The 16,819-nt window shown below is 35.3% G+C and overlaps 1 protein-coding gene across 2 annotated transcripts in view; it reads left to right on the forward strand.

The window, feature by feature from the left end:
- The window catches only part of RRP36 (ribosomal RNA processing 36), a 44,726-nt gene that overhangs the window by 410 nt on the left and 27,497 nt on the right, over positions 1-16,819 (forward strand). Inside the window, exon 2 of one of the 2 annotated variants that reach the window (XM_026695901.2) lies at positions 2,920-3,379. In XM_026695901.2, the coding sequence (XP_026551686.1) occupies positions 2,953-3,379 (427 nt within the window). In that variant the 5' untranslated portion in view covers positions 2,920-2,952. The remainder of the gene's footprint in view (positions 1-2,919; positions 3,380-16,819) is intronic. The other variant, XM_087931844.1, reaches the window with a different exon arrangement.

A 16,819-nucleotide genomic window follows, 5' to 3' on the forward strand; every position in this document is an offset into this window, starting at 1 on the left:
CAAGGAGAGATTCAACCTGGAAATAAGGAGGAATTTTCTGACAGTGAGACCAACCAACCAATAAAACAGCTTGCCTTCGGAAGTTGTGGGAGCTTCGTCGCTGGAGGCTTTCAAGAAGAGATTAGACTGCCATTTATCAGAAATGGTGTAGGGCAGGGGTGTCCAACCTTGGCAACTTTAAGACTTGTGGACTTCAACTCCCAGAATTCTGGGAGTTGAAGTCCACAAGTCTTAAAGTTGCCAAGGTTGGACATCTCTGGTGTAGGGTCTCCTGCTTGGGTGGGGGGTTGGACTAGATGACCTACAAGGTCCCTTCCAACTCTTGTTAATCTGTTAAAGCTTCTAAGTTCAGAGGCAATACTGTATGCCTTTGCGTTTTAGATAATAGGGAAATAACAATTGCTGGTGGTTTCATAAGGGTGAAACCATAAAATATTTTTAAAATTCTCTTGAAATAGTGTATTGTTTCATACACCAGACTTTTAACTTATAGTAGATATTTCTTCTATAAGTCTGAAATGTTCTTAACTGATTAAAAAAACTCTCCTCTACATGAAACCAATAATGAAGGCTTGTCTGTGTTTCATTGATAACACATTCCATTACAATTTTAGTGAAGCAGTGGCCTGTCTACTCATTTGTTCCATCCATCTAATAGAATCACAATGAGGAAATCAATAGCAAGTATTGCTTTTACGGTTTCCCACATTATGTGAACAATATGAAAAGGAGGTCTTTTGTAATCATAGCTCCTACATGTTAGAAAAATTCCATCAATGACAAACTGCCATGTTTTTATAGGCACTAACTCTTGAGGCCTTGCATGCTAGAGTCCCAAGTCACATTTAAAATTAAATGTTTGTGTTGAAATATGCACACTTAATTCTATCTGGCAGAAACAGCACTTTAAACTTCAAGACACCTCTTTCTGTTATAATGGGGAAAGCAATTTTGTGCTAATCTATATGTTTTAGACTTCAGGTCTTTTTAGTTCCAGCTAGTAAAGGATTGTAGAAGTTGTAGTCCAAAACTTCTGAATGATGCCAACCTGCTTGCCTTGTTTTGCCTGCTTAAAGCATATCTCTTGGAACCTGGTATGAGACATCAGTGTAAATGGCTGGGTGCTCCTGCTATCCTGCTTCATCTCTGAGAAATTAAATAAGAGGCTTATACACTATAACTCCATCAAAATCAGTCCTACAGCAAATTGCAGAAAAGTCTAACCTGCTTCCATCCCAGAAGCAATACATGAACAGTAAAGCCAATCTACTTGATATAGTTTTACCAAATTATAACATTTTGCTAAAGCACTCTGAAATAAAACACAATGACCTGTTGATATTTTTTTTCATTAATTAACTCTTATATCTAATAATTGGCAGTATCCTGCTCTTGAATATTGACAAAACCTCTTACATCAATAGACTAGTCTTAGATTTGTCTTGTTAACATTGAATTACTTTGAAACTGCGCAATTAATGCATTTTAGTAGCAAGTCAAAGGGATCAGATCAGAAAATAAACTACTGGATTTTACATGTTAGATTTTTTTCCTTTACAGAACTAAAGTTCTTGTTCAGAGCACAGTTTTGTGTTTGCTTAATTTTACTAAATACCAGCTTTGGTAAGATGGTCCCACTTCCTACAATAGCATTGTGAGAAATACATTATTACTCTTGTGTTAATTATGAATTAGAGAAACATATGGTAATAGTTTAGGAAGGATTCATGGAGCTAGAAAAGGACAGGGCTTGTTTTCTGGATCTTTTTATAATTTCCTCTCCTTATTTCACTGAAATTAATGCTAAAAGGAATGATTAAATCACTTGATATAAGTACTCTGGGTTCCTACAATTTTTTCTTGAACAGATGAACATTATATATGTATAAAATGTATCATACATGTATAAAACTTATTCAAGATTGTCAGACTTCTTTCTGGCTCTAGCAAGTAAGTTTACTTGGTGAACATTGAATTGAATTTAGGTTCTCTCAGTTAAGGGAACTCTGGAAAAATTGAACAAGCTATTTCTTTGACACTCACATTGGTTACTTCATTAAAAGGTATCTTCATTATATCTTTTCAGTTTAGAACAGGGGTAGTCAACCTTTTTATACCTACTGCCCACTTTTATATCTCTGTTAGTAGTAAAATTTTCTCGAACCACCCACTGGTTCCACAGTAATGGTGATTTATAAAGTAGGGGACAAAACCCCTACTGCCCACCATGAAAGGTGGAACACCCACTAGTGGGCGGTAGGGACCAGGTTGACTACCACTGGTTTAAACATAATTTCAGTTTTGTAATGTTTCAAATAGCAGGTGGCATCCATACTTGAAATATAATGTATAGGAATCTGCTAGATGTTTCTGTGATGATATATAATAGATTAAAAGAGAAAGATACCTGTGTTCTTTATTGAAGAATCCTAATACCACAGGTCTTTCCTTAGATAAGGAAATATGTACATGAGGCTGGGCAAATAATTGAATAGGATTATTTTTTCCACAAGTGAAGCAACTTTTATATCTGCTCTTCAAAACAGCCATTTCATTAGCTATTCTGATGGAAGTGTCTTCTGGGCATGCACATGAATAACTCAGAAGATCTTAGAAGGACTTCTTAAGTAATTGCAGTGATGCTTTGAACAACTGTAGTGGCTTCTTACTGTTTCAGGAGCAGATCCAGAAGGGTACTTCACAAGCAAAGTATGTTATCAAATGAGCACAGTGCCATAATTCCTTCCCAGTTTATAAGCTCCTAGTTTATTAACTCTTTTAATGTGGCTATTTTTCATCTGGGAATGTGCATAAGATTATTTCAAATTGAGAAATATAATTAGACAGCTAATCCCATTTTCTATTATTGAATTATAATGAAACAAAGGCTAATATAAATTTATTTCTTACTTGAACTAGTGAGTTGACACATACAAAAATACCAGAAGCCTTATGAAACAGCTGCATGAGAATAAAGCTGGGGGCCAGCCCCGTAAGAAGAATTCCTCTGGTAAGAACAGTAGGACGCCGACAGTACAGACTCCAGATGACAGTGGGCAGGTCAGTATCTTAAATCGAACACTCTTGGCCCAAAAACGATCTCTACAAGGTTTGAGCAGCATGGCAGGTGCTGCTGCAGGAAGTGCCGATGATGCCAAAAGACCAAAGCTCTTGCCTGAAGTGAATTCACCTAGCCAAGAATCTGAAGAGGAGTCAGATGACAGCGATTATGAGAGAGTGGAGAGTGATAATGATGCCAGTGATACTACAGAGAGCAGTGAAGATGATGGGGATGAAACTGGAAGTGATGCATCAGAAAGTGGTAATGAAGACACTGAAGAAACTGCAGGCCAGCTTTCAAGGCCTGATTTAACAAAAGGTAAAGATTGATGCCTAGAAAAATGCAATAAATTGTGCATCTCTGTGTCACTGATCAGCAGTTCTGAGCTTTTCTTTCTTCTAAACAATCTTGGGATCATGTCAGTGAACATAAACCATTTGCTTTGTTTAATGGTCCTCAAACTGTTCTCTTGATTGTTGGCTTTGTTGTATCTATCACTTTTGCTAGCGCTGGCAAAGGGGTATCCTTTCTGCATTGACATACTGACATGCTGCACATCTCTATATGTTGCGAAGATGCCAAGAAAATGGGATAACCATTCAACAGCTTATTTCAATCACTCTAATTGAATGTTTTAATCAGAACAAAACAATAAGGCTCATAAAAATACGGGACAACTAGCTTAAATGGTTGTATATATGCTGAATAATAAGGGGGTCCAGACTTTTCTTCCAGAATAAATTCAGCTTTCCCTGCAAAGCTTATCATTATTATTCTGTTGCAGATTAGAAGACAAAGGAAAGGACATTTAGAAAATAATGGCTTATGTAATAAAATTAAGTGGATTTCTTGCAAAATGAGATTTGAATTGAAAATTTCCAGATTCACATACTTAACCATTGCTGTAGGTTGCTTTTCAGCAACAGTGTTACAGATGAAAAGTGTAACAATCTGTAGTACTGGTTATCTTTAGAAAGAAGTTCAATATTTTTTCATAATGGTATGTGAGAAATTTCTTAAATCTGAATCAAATGAGTTATAAAAAATGAGTAAGTTATTTTCCTTTCATTATTATGATAGTAGGCTAAAGGATTAAATTAAATTCCCATGTACAGGTATACCTAGCATGTAGTTCCGTGTGAGGTAAACAATTTTTCACAAAGTGCAGAAAAAGAGTAAAAAGTAGTAAGCAAAAGAAATTATTGGCAGAAGATATAAGAATTGATACCTTTTAAAGTCTAAAACATTCTGGTGTTTTATCTGTTCTGTATCATAGTTATATGAAATCACATGCCCCTGGTTACAGACATGAAAATATGTGACACTCTTTGATAATCTCTTTTCCCAATATTATTGCTTGTTGAAAATTCAAAGCCTGATGAATAAAACAATATTGGGAAATGAGCATTGGTGCTGAAAATGAGCATTTTTTCATGAGTCATATTGACTGCCGCAGTTAAGTGTCTGAACTTTACAATAAATCAGTTTAGCTACCACATAAAAGCCAACTTTGCCTCTTGATAATTGTGTAGATGTTATTTTCATTGTCAGGTCTTTATTTTCATTGGCAGGTCTGTTGAGAATTAACTGCAGCGTAGAGTCATAAATAGATGCTTCAGCTTTCAGCCAAAACTAGTGTGGGGTCTCCTTCACAGAATGAGCTTATTAAAGCATTGTGAAACTGTCGGCAAGAAGCAGCCAGGAGCATTAATAAAGAATAAATGAAGCATGCTTTTTCCATCTTGAATATACATTTCCTAAATGTAATAAGCAGTATGATATGGTGCTCATAAATGTACTTGGTTGAGACTTCCTAAGGCAGGGTTTAAGTTGGTATTTGAATTCTTGTTTGGATATCCAGAAAGATTAGGCTGTGATGAAATCCAGCTGATCAGAATCTGACTTGACTGTCTTTCAAAGCAGTGAGATTGGATGAGAAGACATGTACATTAAATATATTTAAGTGATGTTCGATGTTGATCCATGTTGTTTTCACTAGCATAATTATTATAGAGCCCAGAAATCTTTTCAAATGAGAATTGAGATTGTTTTTATGCTGATAGTTTGCCATCATATGCAAAGTCTAAGAAAAATAGCAGGCCGGGGGCAGGGTGGGCGGTTGGGAGAGGGATAATTAGTTGTCATGTATAATAGTAATATGTGGCTATAGATGGCACCAAACCTGGCCATGGCAAAAATTCTGTTGCAAGGAATACAGGAAATTATTTAAGAACAAAATAAGTACAAACAATTTAGTTTCAAACTTAGATAAGTGAGAAAGGGGTCTGGTGAGAGGTTTATATGGTGGATTGCTATAAAATACATGCTTTTGTTTATTCATATTATTGATACATAACATGTGGAAAGCAATTTTTGATTGTGAAAAAAGTAGAGGAGCTTGTAAACACCCTATATCAATATCACATCTAATACATGTTAAATATGACCCCCAAAATGAAAGTAATCAGTATCCTGAATTCAATAAACTGAGATTTTGCCATTCTGTAACTGTGAGAGAGGGCTCCATAAGAGTCTTGAGAGAAGGGAAAAACTAAGAGTTAACATGTTGAAACTGGAGGAGTGAAGCAATGGAATATAATATGGATGTTGCTTCTTCATTTGTTTTAATATAATTTTATTAAAGTTTTAATAATTCTTTTTATAATCTATGTCAGGGGTGTCAAACTCGTGGCCCACGGATCAGATGCGTCACGCACTAGCCACTCCCATGCCCGAGTTAGCAAAGGAAAAAAACATCACAATATATCATGTGACAACATGAATTTGACACCCCTGATCTATGTAATCATCAAGAGAAATTGCAAGTTAATTTTTTTTTTAGTTTCATGCAAAAATTCTACAAAGGATTTCCAGTTAGCAATAAACATAAATATTGTCTTTTCACTGATCAAAGAAATCAATTTAGCCAACTCAGTAAGTTCTATAATCTTCATCAGCCATTCCTCCACTGTGAGCAATGCTGAATTTTTCATGTACAGTAGCAGTCGACAACTTTTTTGGTCCTGCAGACTGGTGGTAGCTTTGGTGGTTTCTGCAGCAGAGGGGAATGGTTTCTCACGTGCAACCTAAACCCCTGGCAAGTGCAAATAAAGTTTAGCACATTTGGTCTCCCCTCCCCCCTCCCCCCACCACTTCAGCAACACAGTTCCCAATGAGCCACGGTCCGGTAGCAGTATACAGTATACAATATACAGTTTCCATATACAATAATGTCACTGCAGTTATCATGTACTTAACATTTTGTCAACTGTTTTTCAATCAACTCCAGGCCTCAATTGTATATTAATATTTAAAATCATCTGAATCAGTGTATGCATTTGAATCCTGAATTTTCTATGTTCCTTACAGGTCCTCCAGCATGATATAATGTTCTTTTTGTTCACATTTCCAACATAAATTTGAAATGCCTTTGTACATTTAGGCATTTTCTGTAGTGACATATACCCAAACGTATATCATTTTACAAAAATTATATTGAAAATTATAACATATTGTAAATTTAAATACTTTCAGCCACACATTTCCCCTTGTTCCATCTTTATAGAGGTAGTCCGTGATTTACAAACATTTGTTTAATGGCCAAAGTTACAATGGCCCTGAAAAAATGTGAATTATGACTGTCTTTCACACGACCATTGCAGCTTTCCCTTGGTCACATAATCTGCAGTGATTCACTTAAGAACTGTGGCAAGAAAGTTGACAAAATGTGGTAAAACTCACTTAGCAAGTGTCTTGCTTAGCAACAGAAATTTTAATTTCAATTGTGGCTGTAAGTCAAGGACTTACCTGTATTGTAACTAATTTTTAGCCCACTTTATCATACGTTCTTTCACTTGTTCCTCTTTTGTTTCAAATTTCAATAATCTTTTTAGTAATTATATGTTCATCGTTTGCACCCAGTTTTTTTTCATACTCTTAAAATGTTCAAAACCATAAATTATTTTATCTACTTTAAATATTTCTAATATCTAGATCCATTTCTAAATCTTTCCAAGAACAATATTCGTCTGGCATCAGTTCTTGATTATATTTCACATTCCTCTTGACAAAATTCCAGTATTTCACGATAAACTGAGCATTTGTGTTTGCTGTTATTTCTTCATCTATAAAATGCTTCTTGTGCTGAAAACCCACAAAGGTGTTTTTAGAGCACAACCTGAGTTTGTATCTGTTCCATATTCTCAATATAGCATGTCTAACATAATGATTTTAAAAATCCATACTAACCGTAACTTTATTGTACCACAAATATCCATGACATCCAAATGTCATGTCCTTCTAACTTTAAAAGCCTTTTGTTTGTCAACAACATTCACTGTTTCATCCAAACCAAGCAGGCAAGGTGCAAACTATATTTTCAAATAAGGTGAACCCAAACATCCTCTTTCCTTTGCATCTTGAAACAAAGTGTTTCAACAAGAGAAAGAGAAAATGCCAGTTCACCCCTCTTTTTCTCTTTTGTCTTCCTTTACCCTACTTTTGCCTCATGTGGCACTGTGTTGTACTGCCACCATCAAAATCAACATCTTTATAGTTAGTCAGCATTGCATCTGGCTCATATTACCTTTATCTTTTGTTTTGTAAAATTGACTAGTTGTCTGGACTCTGTGATTGTAAATATTAAACAAAAACATTCCTATGAAGGACTGGTTGGCTTGTCTAATTGAATTCCAGTTTGTTCAAAAGCACTTTCACCAAAAAAAAACCCCAACCTTTTCAAATAATTGTCCTTTTTATCCTTTTTAAACTTGCTTACACTGACTCTTTGTTAAGCTTTTGAATGAAAGCTTTCAAGTCTTTTAAAAACTTTTTTCTTTATTCCTTTGTAATCCAGAAAAAAATAATATTTCACCGAGTAGAATTTTCTTATCCTGCTGCTCAGAAAAATCTCTCTGTAGCTGTAAATTAGTGACATCCAAAATAGTTTTAGAAATAAGGCTTACAGGCTGCATTAGAGCTGTGAGCTTGATTGAAATTCCTCAACTCCCAGTCATGCAGCTCATAAGCTAACTGCAAAAACTTTGGTTCCTGCAGTCTGTTTCCGGGGGTAACTGTCAAGAGTACCAGTGGATAATCTTACAATCTCACTTTTTCCCCAAGAGATTTTGCCAACCAGAATTTGCTTTCTAGCCACCCATTTAGTTATGATGCCATCCTCACTCCTTCAGGAATATCTAGTTTGCCACAATTTCTCACATTGTGAAGGAACCAGTTGGCTTTTCTTCACATAATACCTGCTTTTACTGGTTCATGAAAATGGATATAATTCAAATTTGTACCCCGTCTCCTGTCTACCATCCCTCAGAACTACTGTGGTATAATTGGAATTTATATACAGCTACTCCTCATCTTATGGCCACAATTGGGATCAGAATTTCTTTCATAACCCATTGTGTTGTAAGTTGAGTTGGATCTGATTTTACAACAGTTTTACAGTCAACATTAAGCAAATTATCACAGTTGTTAAGCAAATCCAGTTTCTCCAAAGGGTGATTTTTGATGGAAATTGGCAAAAAGGGTCATAAATAGCAATTATGTAACTGCAGGATGGTGCAACCGGTCATAAATGCAGGCTGGTTGCCAAGCACCCAAATTATGATCATGACTGCGAATAGTGCAGTCGTAGTAAGCACAAGTACAAATTGTAAATCATTTCTTCCAAGACTGTTATAACTTGGAATTGTCATTAAGAGAACAGTCCTAAGTTGAGGACTATTTGTTACAGATAGTAATTTGTTTATTTAGATGAAGTATGGCTGTATGAATTGTATATACTTGCTTGTATAAGGCAAATGTTAATGCTGAGAAAGAAGAAAATGTGTGGGATATAGCTTTATAAAGTAAATAATTTTTTGATTCAGTACAATGATTTGTCAAACAATGTTTATAGCAGTTAAGAATGGATAAAATTGACAACTGAGACCATCTTTGGAATACTATTCAAGACCAAACTTATAAAGTGAAAGCTGTGTTTATAATCCAGTAACCAAAATCAAGAATAGTCTGATAACCATCTCCAGACTAACATTTTATTAAAAGCCATAAGCTATAGTGTAATTCAGACTCCTTCTGATTTATAGTTCAAACTGAATCTGAAGTTGCTATTCATACTCGGTTTTGTATTAGAAAAATCTATCTAAATTTGAACGAAATGGAAATCACTATGCTATTTTCTGAGCATGATGGAGAACATGCAATATAGTGTCTTCTGTTGAAAACTTTCCCAATTTTAAGAGGCAAGAATTGATATGGATAGGTGTAAATTAAAAATATTTCAGCTAACAATCTGAGAAGCTCTGATTTGAATAATCAATTTTTAATCACCTCCATTTGTATTCATTTGTGCTGGAAGAGAAACAAAGATTTTGATTGGTAAACATTTTGATTAAATAAATTGACTTCCTGAACTTGGACAAAAATTAGTACTTCTTTCTGCTATTTAGCAAAGAACATTGGGTACCTTTTTATTTTTTTATTAGATTTTTATTCCATCTTTATTATCAATAATTCAGGGTGGGAAACATATATAATACTCCTTGATCCTCCTATTTTTCCTGCAGCAACAATCCTGTAAGGTGGCTGGACTTTGAGAGAGTGACTGGCCCAAAGTTACCCAGCTTTATGTGTAATTTAAGCAATTAAATAATATTTCCAGGCAATGGAATTATTATTGCAGCATTTTGGTGCATTTCATTTTGATATCCAATCAAATAAAATAGAATGTATTCCTAATAAAGTGTGCACAATATCAACTATTCTGCATTTATTTTTGTTACTCAGTTTGGTATGGCAGTTCTTAGTTCCCTTCCTTCCGGTCAGGATCAGGCCTAGCTGATGATCATGACCCTCATTATGGCTTTTGGAGCTGCCAAAATTGTCTGGATTTATCATTTGTATAAAATTGAATTTCCTATTATGTTTTGAAATAATTTAATTCTGATAACCATGGACTTCTTTCTAATGTATTAACTTATTTAATTAATTGATCAAATGAAAATCAGAATTTAAATCAGTGTAAACAAATAGGATTTTCTTTAATTAAAGTTATTTATCTTGGTTTTTTTTCTTCTATCAGCGAGTAAAATGCCCACTGAAATCTTTGATTTGTATAAGGCAGTGCAAGCCATATGGAGGAGTGCTTCATAAAACACTTTCTGAACGCAACTGTGTAAAGCACTGAAGCATTGTGTTCCTCAAGGCAGTTTTTCTAAAGCTCCTGTAGGCCAGACAAGGAATAATGGATGGAAACTGAACAAGGAGAGATTTAACCTGGAAACAAGGAGAAACTTTCTGACAGTGAGAACAATCAACCAAAGGAACAGCTTGCCCTCGGAAGTTGTGGGAGCGCCATCAGTTGAGACCTTCAAGAAGAGACTGCCATTTGTCAGAAATGGTGTAGGGTCTCCTGCTTGGGCAGGGGGTTGGACTAGATGACCTACAAGGTCCCTTCCAACTCTGATTATCTGTATCTGTATCAGTTTCCTTAAGGGCCTCCATTTGCTGCCTGGGCACTCCTGTCCATGCTTAAGCACCAGGTGTGCTGCTGAAATTGATACTTTACTGATAATTTGTTCATTTAGATGAAGACTGGCTGTATGAATTGTATATACTTGCTTGTATAAGGCAGATGTTAATGCTGAGAAAGAAGAAAATGTGTGGGATATAGCTTTATAAAGTAAATAAGTTTTTACTTTACTTGCCAACTGTCCAGATACAAGGAGGTTCTTGAGCCAGCTGCGCTGACCCTGCTAGAAAACATAGTACCTTGGTTAGTAGTGAATTGGAGGGACAGTACCCTCTCCAAATGATTTTGTACAGTCCTTTAAATATGTGATTAAGTGGGGAAAATAATATTGTTTAAATTGGTAGGAGCAACACCTAACAAATTATTCTCATTTTCCTAAGTATATAGATCAATTATGAAACACTTGGCATTTAATGTAGACTTGATAGTACTAACAGCTAAACATGAAGAAAAAAACCCAGCCTGCTACCGAAGTAAATATCAGGGGAAAAAGTGAGTGACAATGAGCTAACATTACTAATTAGCAAAGGGAGAAGTAATTTGAGGGCGAGTGATTTGGTGTAAAAAAAGAAAGGAGATGTAGAAGCACGAGAACTTGTAAAAAGCAGAATGTGGGAGGAAAGGAAGACGTTAGATTAAAAGGAAATGAAAAGAAGGTGAAAATGTACATCAGATAGGTTGTAGGAAAGCCTCTGGTAGAGAGAAAATAAAAGAAAGATGAATGGAAGCAAGGAAGAATATGAGGTAGTTTACATTCTTTTATAAAGCACATTAAAATAGAAAGTGTGTCACAGATGACTGCAGCCTAATAACTTGCACAAAATTGCTAAGCATTAAAAAACTGTTACAGCAAGTTAGACTAAGAATCCATCTGAGTATTGTCCTTTCTTTTGCACCTAAGGGCTATTTCATATATGATTTCTGGGTTAGAGAATGCTTCTGCTAACCTTTCTGATCCACATAAGAAAAAAAGTTCCATTACAGTATAACTGCTGGCCTTTTTCAATAGGAAACAAAGCAAGATCCCTGGCTATTCAGAGAGGTTTCCTATAGTATTTTGTATGTCAAAAGCTTGATATTGATATAAATATTGATGGAGAGATTCATGTATTTTTTTAGAACCAGTTGTGCAATGTATATATGTTCTGCACAGGTTGGAAATATTTCCACAGTTAGATTGATTTAAACAAATATTCTAGGCATGTTTGAAAGCTTCTTGGGAATTGTTTGACATGAACTCTAAACAGCTTATGATCTGAATATTTCTGTTTTGGAATCTTTATCATATCTAGAGCGTATTTGCACATATGAAAACCAATTCATCTTTATACTTTGTTCCTCTAGTTTTTGCATAGATTTAAGTTCACCCTTTTCATTCAATATTTCACCAGATCTAACTGTTTGTTCCTTTTTATATGTTATAGGATAAGAAAATGCTTCAATAGTCGATAGCCAGACTGAAATTTTCAAATAACATTGCCTTTTAGTCTTCTCCCAATTTAACCACAGAGCCTCCCGTATATAATGTCTTCTAAAGTACCCCCGTGTTTTAGTTCCCTTGTACCGTAGGAAGGCATGCCACCCCAACAACAAATCATGTCCTTCTAATGAAAACAATGTAGTATTTATTAATGTTATCCATTCCTTAACCCACATCAGAATTGTAGCTTGATAGTATAACTTCCAATTAGGCAGGCCAAATCCTCTTCTTATTCTAGCTTCTTGCAAGAGTTTTAGTTTTATTCTCGCTTTCTTACCCTGCCATATATATTTCAACACAATTTTATTAAAATCTTCAAAATAATCTTTCCCTAACCTAATTGGAATTGTTTGAAACAAATATAACATTCTGGGTAATATATTCATCTTGATTGTTGATATTCTCCCTATAAATGATAATTGTAAGTTTTCCCATTTCACCAAATCTGTCGCTATCTGTTGCTTGAGTTTAATATAATTATTTGCTTTAAGTGTGCTACAAATGTATCCCCAAATACTTGATCTTATTTGTGACCTGAATTTTCAAAACATCCGCCAATTCTTCCTTTTGTCTTAATAATATATTCTTTGTCAAAATCTTTGTTTTATCTTTATTTATTTTCAGACCAGCTACCTTTCGATATACCTCTATCTTGTCTATCAGTTTTTGTGCTGTTTCTAATGGATCTTCTAAAATGAAAACCAGATCATCTGTAAATGCTTGCAGTTTAAATTCTCCCTTTTTAATTTTCATCCCTTTTATATCCTTTTCTTCTCTAATGTTTCTATTTAGCACTTCCAAAGTTAACACAAACAACAGAGGTGACAGTGGGCAGCCTTGTCTTGTTCCTTTTCTTATGTCAATAGGATCCGTCAATTCTCTCATTAGCTTTGCTGTTTGCTTATGATATATAGCTTCTATTGCATGGATAAATTTTTTACCAAAGCCCATCTGCTCCAACTGTAATAACATAAATCACCAATTCACATTGTCAAAGGCCTTCTGTGCATCTAAAAATATCAAAGCCATTTGTTTTTCAGGATGTGCCTCATAATATTCCAAAGTATCCAAAATTATTCTGATATTATCTTTAATTTGTCAATTTGGCAGAAATCTATTTTGATCAGGATGAATAAAATTATTTAAGTATTTTTTGAGTCTTTCTGCCAATATTGAAGCAAAAATTTTGTAATCTGAGTTTAATATGGAAATAGGTCTATAGTTCTTGATTTGTAGTGGGTCGGCGTCTTTCTTTGGGACAAGTGTAATATATGCTTCTGACCATGATTTGGGTACCCTCTTCTTTGACATAACTTCATAACTTCTAACAATGGGAGATTCAACGATTCTTGTAATGTCTTATAAAATTCCGCTGGAAGTCCATCTGGACCTGGTGCCTTTCCATTATTTTGCTTCTTAAGTGCTTCAGTTAACTCCATCATCGTTATATTACTTTCTAACATTATTTCAATCTCTTTAGGTATCTGGGGTAAGTTAGCATTCTGTAAGTACTGTTTAACTCTTTCATCATCAATATTTTCTTGTGTGTATAATTTCCCATAATAATCTCGTATGATTTTTTCCTTCTCTTTACTTCCATAGTAAGCTTGGTCTTGATCATCTATTAATTGCAATATTTTCCTTGATTCTCTCTGTTCCTTGATTTTCCTTGATTCTTTCTCAGTTTATATGCTAACCATCTACCTGGTTTATTTGCATAAACCAGGTAGATGGTCTTCAAAATAGTTCTGCTTCGCACCTCTGATTTTCTGTGCTAATTCTTCTTTTTCCATTAATCCCATTTTATGTTTAATTGTATCCCATTTTTAATATTGGATCTGAATATTTCAAGGATCATTACCTAACATAAGAATTTCACTTTACTCTCAGGGAATTGGGAGCAATAATCTATATCTCTGTGTTAATCATTACTAAGACCTTCAGAAAGGTTTGCCTAAAGGTCAGCGTAGTTTCAGAATAGGGTATGTTTATTTTATTTATTTTTTATTTGTTTGTTTGTCATACATGTACAAGATGTCATACATGTACAGGTATAGGTATGAACATAAACATGAACAAAGGGAGTAAATACAGATAAATGGTAAGACAGGGACAGTAGGCACACTGGTGCGCTTAAGCACGCCCCCTTTAAGGACCGCTTAGGAATGGGGTGAGGTCCACGGTAGACAGTTTGAGGTTGAAGCTGTGAGGGGTTGAGGCTGTAACAAAGGAATCAGGTAGGGCATTCCAGGACCACTCTGTTGCTGAAGTCATATTTTTTGCAATTGAGTTTGGATTTTGGAATGATGAAGGGAAAAACTGATCACATTCAAATGGAAGTTCACCTGAATTTGAAAAATTCCTTTCCTTTTACTCTCATGTCATAGTCTACACTGTTTGTTGTAGCCCACTATACCAGGGAGGAAGATTTTTGGAGGGCTGCCAAGGAAAGGAAGGAACAGGAAAGACAGCACTTACTAGCACTTGTACAGTTCCAACTCGTAAACATAAAAGGAACACAATGATGTGATAGTTACCAGCTAATGCTGTGCACAATTTATTCATGGGTCTGATAATGGCTTTTCTAAGGAATTTTTTATGATTCATAACTAATTTTTTGCTCAAGTTCTTCTAATTTGCATTCTGCTGTAATAATAAATAGGAGTGCTCAACATCTTCTCTTTCTTCCATTTATTTTGTGAAACTTTCATTTCCTCTAGCCTAAACAATTCTTACGTATGGTCATCATTTGTCTTTTTTCTCATTATTAGTTTTAAACAGAGAAAATTGAAAGGAATATCAGCTTGAGAAACATACCATTTATTTATATGAACACATGGGATTTTATTTTCTGTTCCCTTTTTTATGAAATTAAAATAATATATAACTGGACTACTATAACTCTTAATGTTTTCCTTGAATTGGCACAGATAATTTAGCATCTATTAACTTTATACAGTTTCAGATTTTTCTTCCTTTGTTTATAATTCTGAATATGCCAACATTATTTCTCGTATAGTATACTGTTTTCTAGTCAGATCATTTGCTCAGTTCCTTTGAGCATTCCTCATATCTGGAGTTTTTGATTGACTGATTATATGCTGTCAAATTGATGTCCACTCTCATTGACCAAATAGATAAACTTCAGGGTGATATGTTTCTACCCTGGTCCATTGGGACTCTTGATTTCTTGGCTTTTCATAGTGATCTCAAGAATTTTCAGCATCAGAATTCCAAAACACCTTTGTTATTTCTAACTTCTGCAAAAGTCCAACTTTCACGTTCATAGAGAACCATGGGAATAACCATTGCCTGCATGACACTAATCTGGTCTAGCGATTAAGGCACCAGGCTACAAACCAGGAAATGTGAGTTTTAGTCCTGCCTTAGTCATGACAACCAGCTGTGTGACTTTGGATCAGTCTCTTTTTTCAGCCCAACTTACTTCACAGGGTTGCTGTTGTGGGGAAAATGGGAGGAAGAAGCATTAGGTATGCTTGTCACCTAGATTATCTATAAAAATAATAAAGACAGGATAAAAATTTCTTAATTGAATAAATAAATAAATAAAATATTCCCTTTTATCATATTAGAAACCACCATCCAAACAAATTTCTTTCCCCATCCATAGTTTCTTATCTAAGAATAGAATAAATAATAGATTTGGTGGAATTATTTATGTCTTCCTATTATTTAATTTCTCCTGATCTCTAACCCTACCACACATACATACACACAAGAGAGAGAGAGAGAGAGAGAGAATTCTTTATTGGCCAAGTGTGATTGGACACTCAAGGAATTTGTCTTGGTGCAAACGGTCTCAGTGTACATAAAAGAAAATATACATTCATCAAGAGTCAAGAGAGAGAGAGTTGTAGGAAGGCAGTAATCCCCTCTTGAAAATGGTGGGAGCCTAAAAGTAATGAAAATAAGAGGCCAGAGTAGGCCATTGGCATTTATATGTATATATAACCCAAACATATATAAGATACAACAATCATAATTATCTATTTACAACAGTCATAGCTATTGATAGTATAATTATTGTAAAGCCTTACTTATAATAAGAGTAGCATGAAATAAATTCACATTAACACCTCTTTTTCAACCTAGGCAGTAGAAGTATCTTTTAATATTTTTCTTGAAATACATTGACTTTGAGTAGCACTGCCTTTTCTTGATCTCCCACACTGTCTTTATTCTGATGTAGTTTAGAATTAAATTTGGTTTCTTTGGAGCTGTATCGAACTATTGATTCATGTTTCACAAATACTGTCTAGTGCAGTGGTGGCTAACCTTTTTGGGCTCCTGTGCCAAAAAATGCACTTGCGCACTCACGTGCCAGCACCCAGAAGGCAATGTGTGCGCCCCTATGCCCCCTGTGCATGCGTGCACAATCCCACCCCCGCTGCCCCCTTACCTGCACTTCACGCCTTCCAGCTGATTTTCAGCCACTTTCAGGCCTTTTTTGGCCTCCCAAAGGCTCGAGGGAAGCCTCTGCAGCCTTTGGAGGCCGAAAAATGGGCCTGTTTTGTCAGTTCCGGGATTTCTGGAAATACAGGAAGTGATGAAATGGGTCTGTTTTTCGGCCTGCAAAGGCTTCAGAGGCTTCCCTTGAGCCTCTGGGAGGCCGAAAAAGACCTCAAATGGGCTTAAAATCAGCTGGGAGGCACAACATGTGCAGTGCAGGTAAGTTTGGCTGGGGCTCATGTGCCCGCACAAATGGCTCTGC

Source organism: Pseudonaja textilis, chromosome 1 (assembly GCF_049901715.1).
Source record: "Pseudonaja textilis isolate UNSWEBS1 chromosome 1, rPseTex1.2, whole genome shotgun sequence".
Taxonomy (NCBI): Eukaryota; Metazoa; Chordata; class Lepidosauria; order Squamata; family Elapidae; genus Pseudonaja; species Pseudonaja textilis.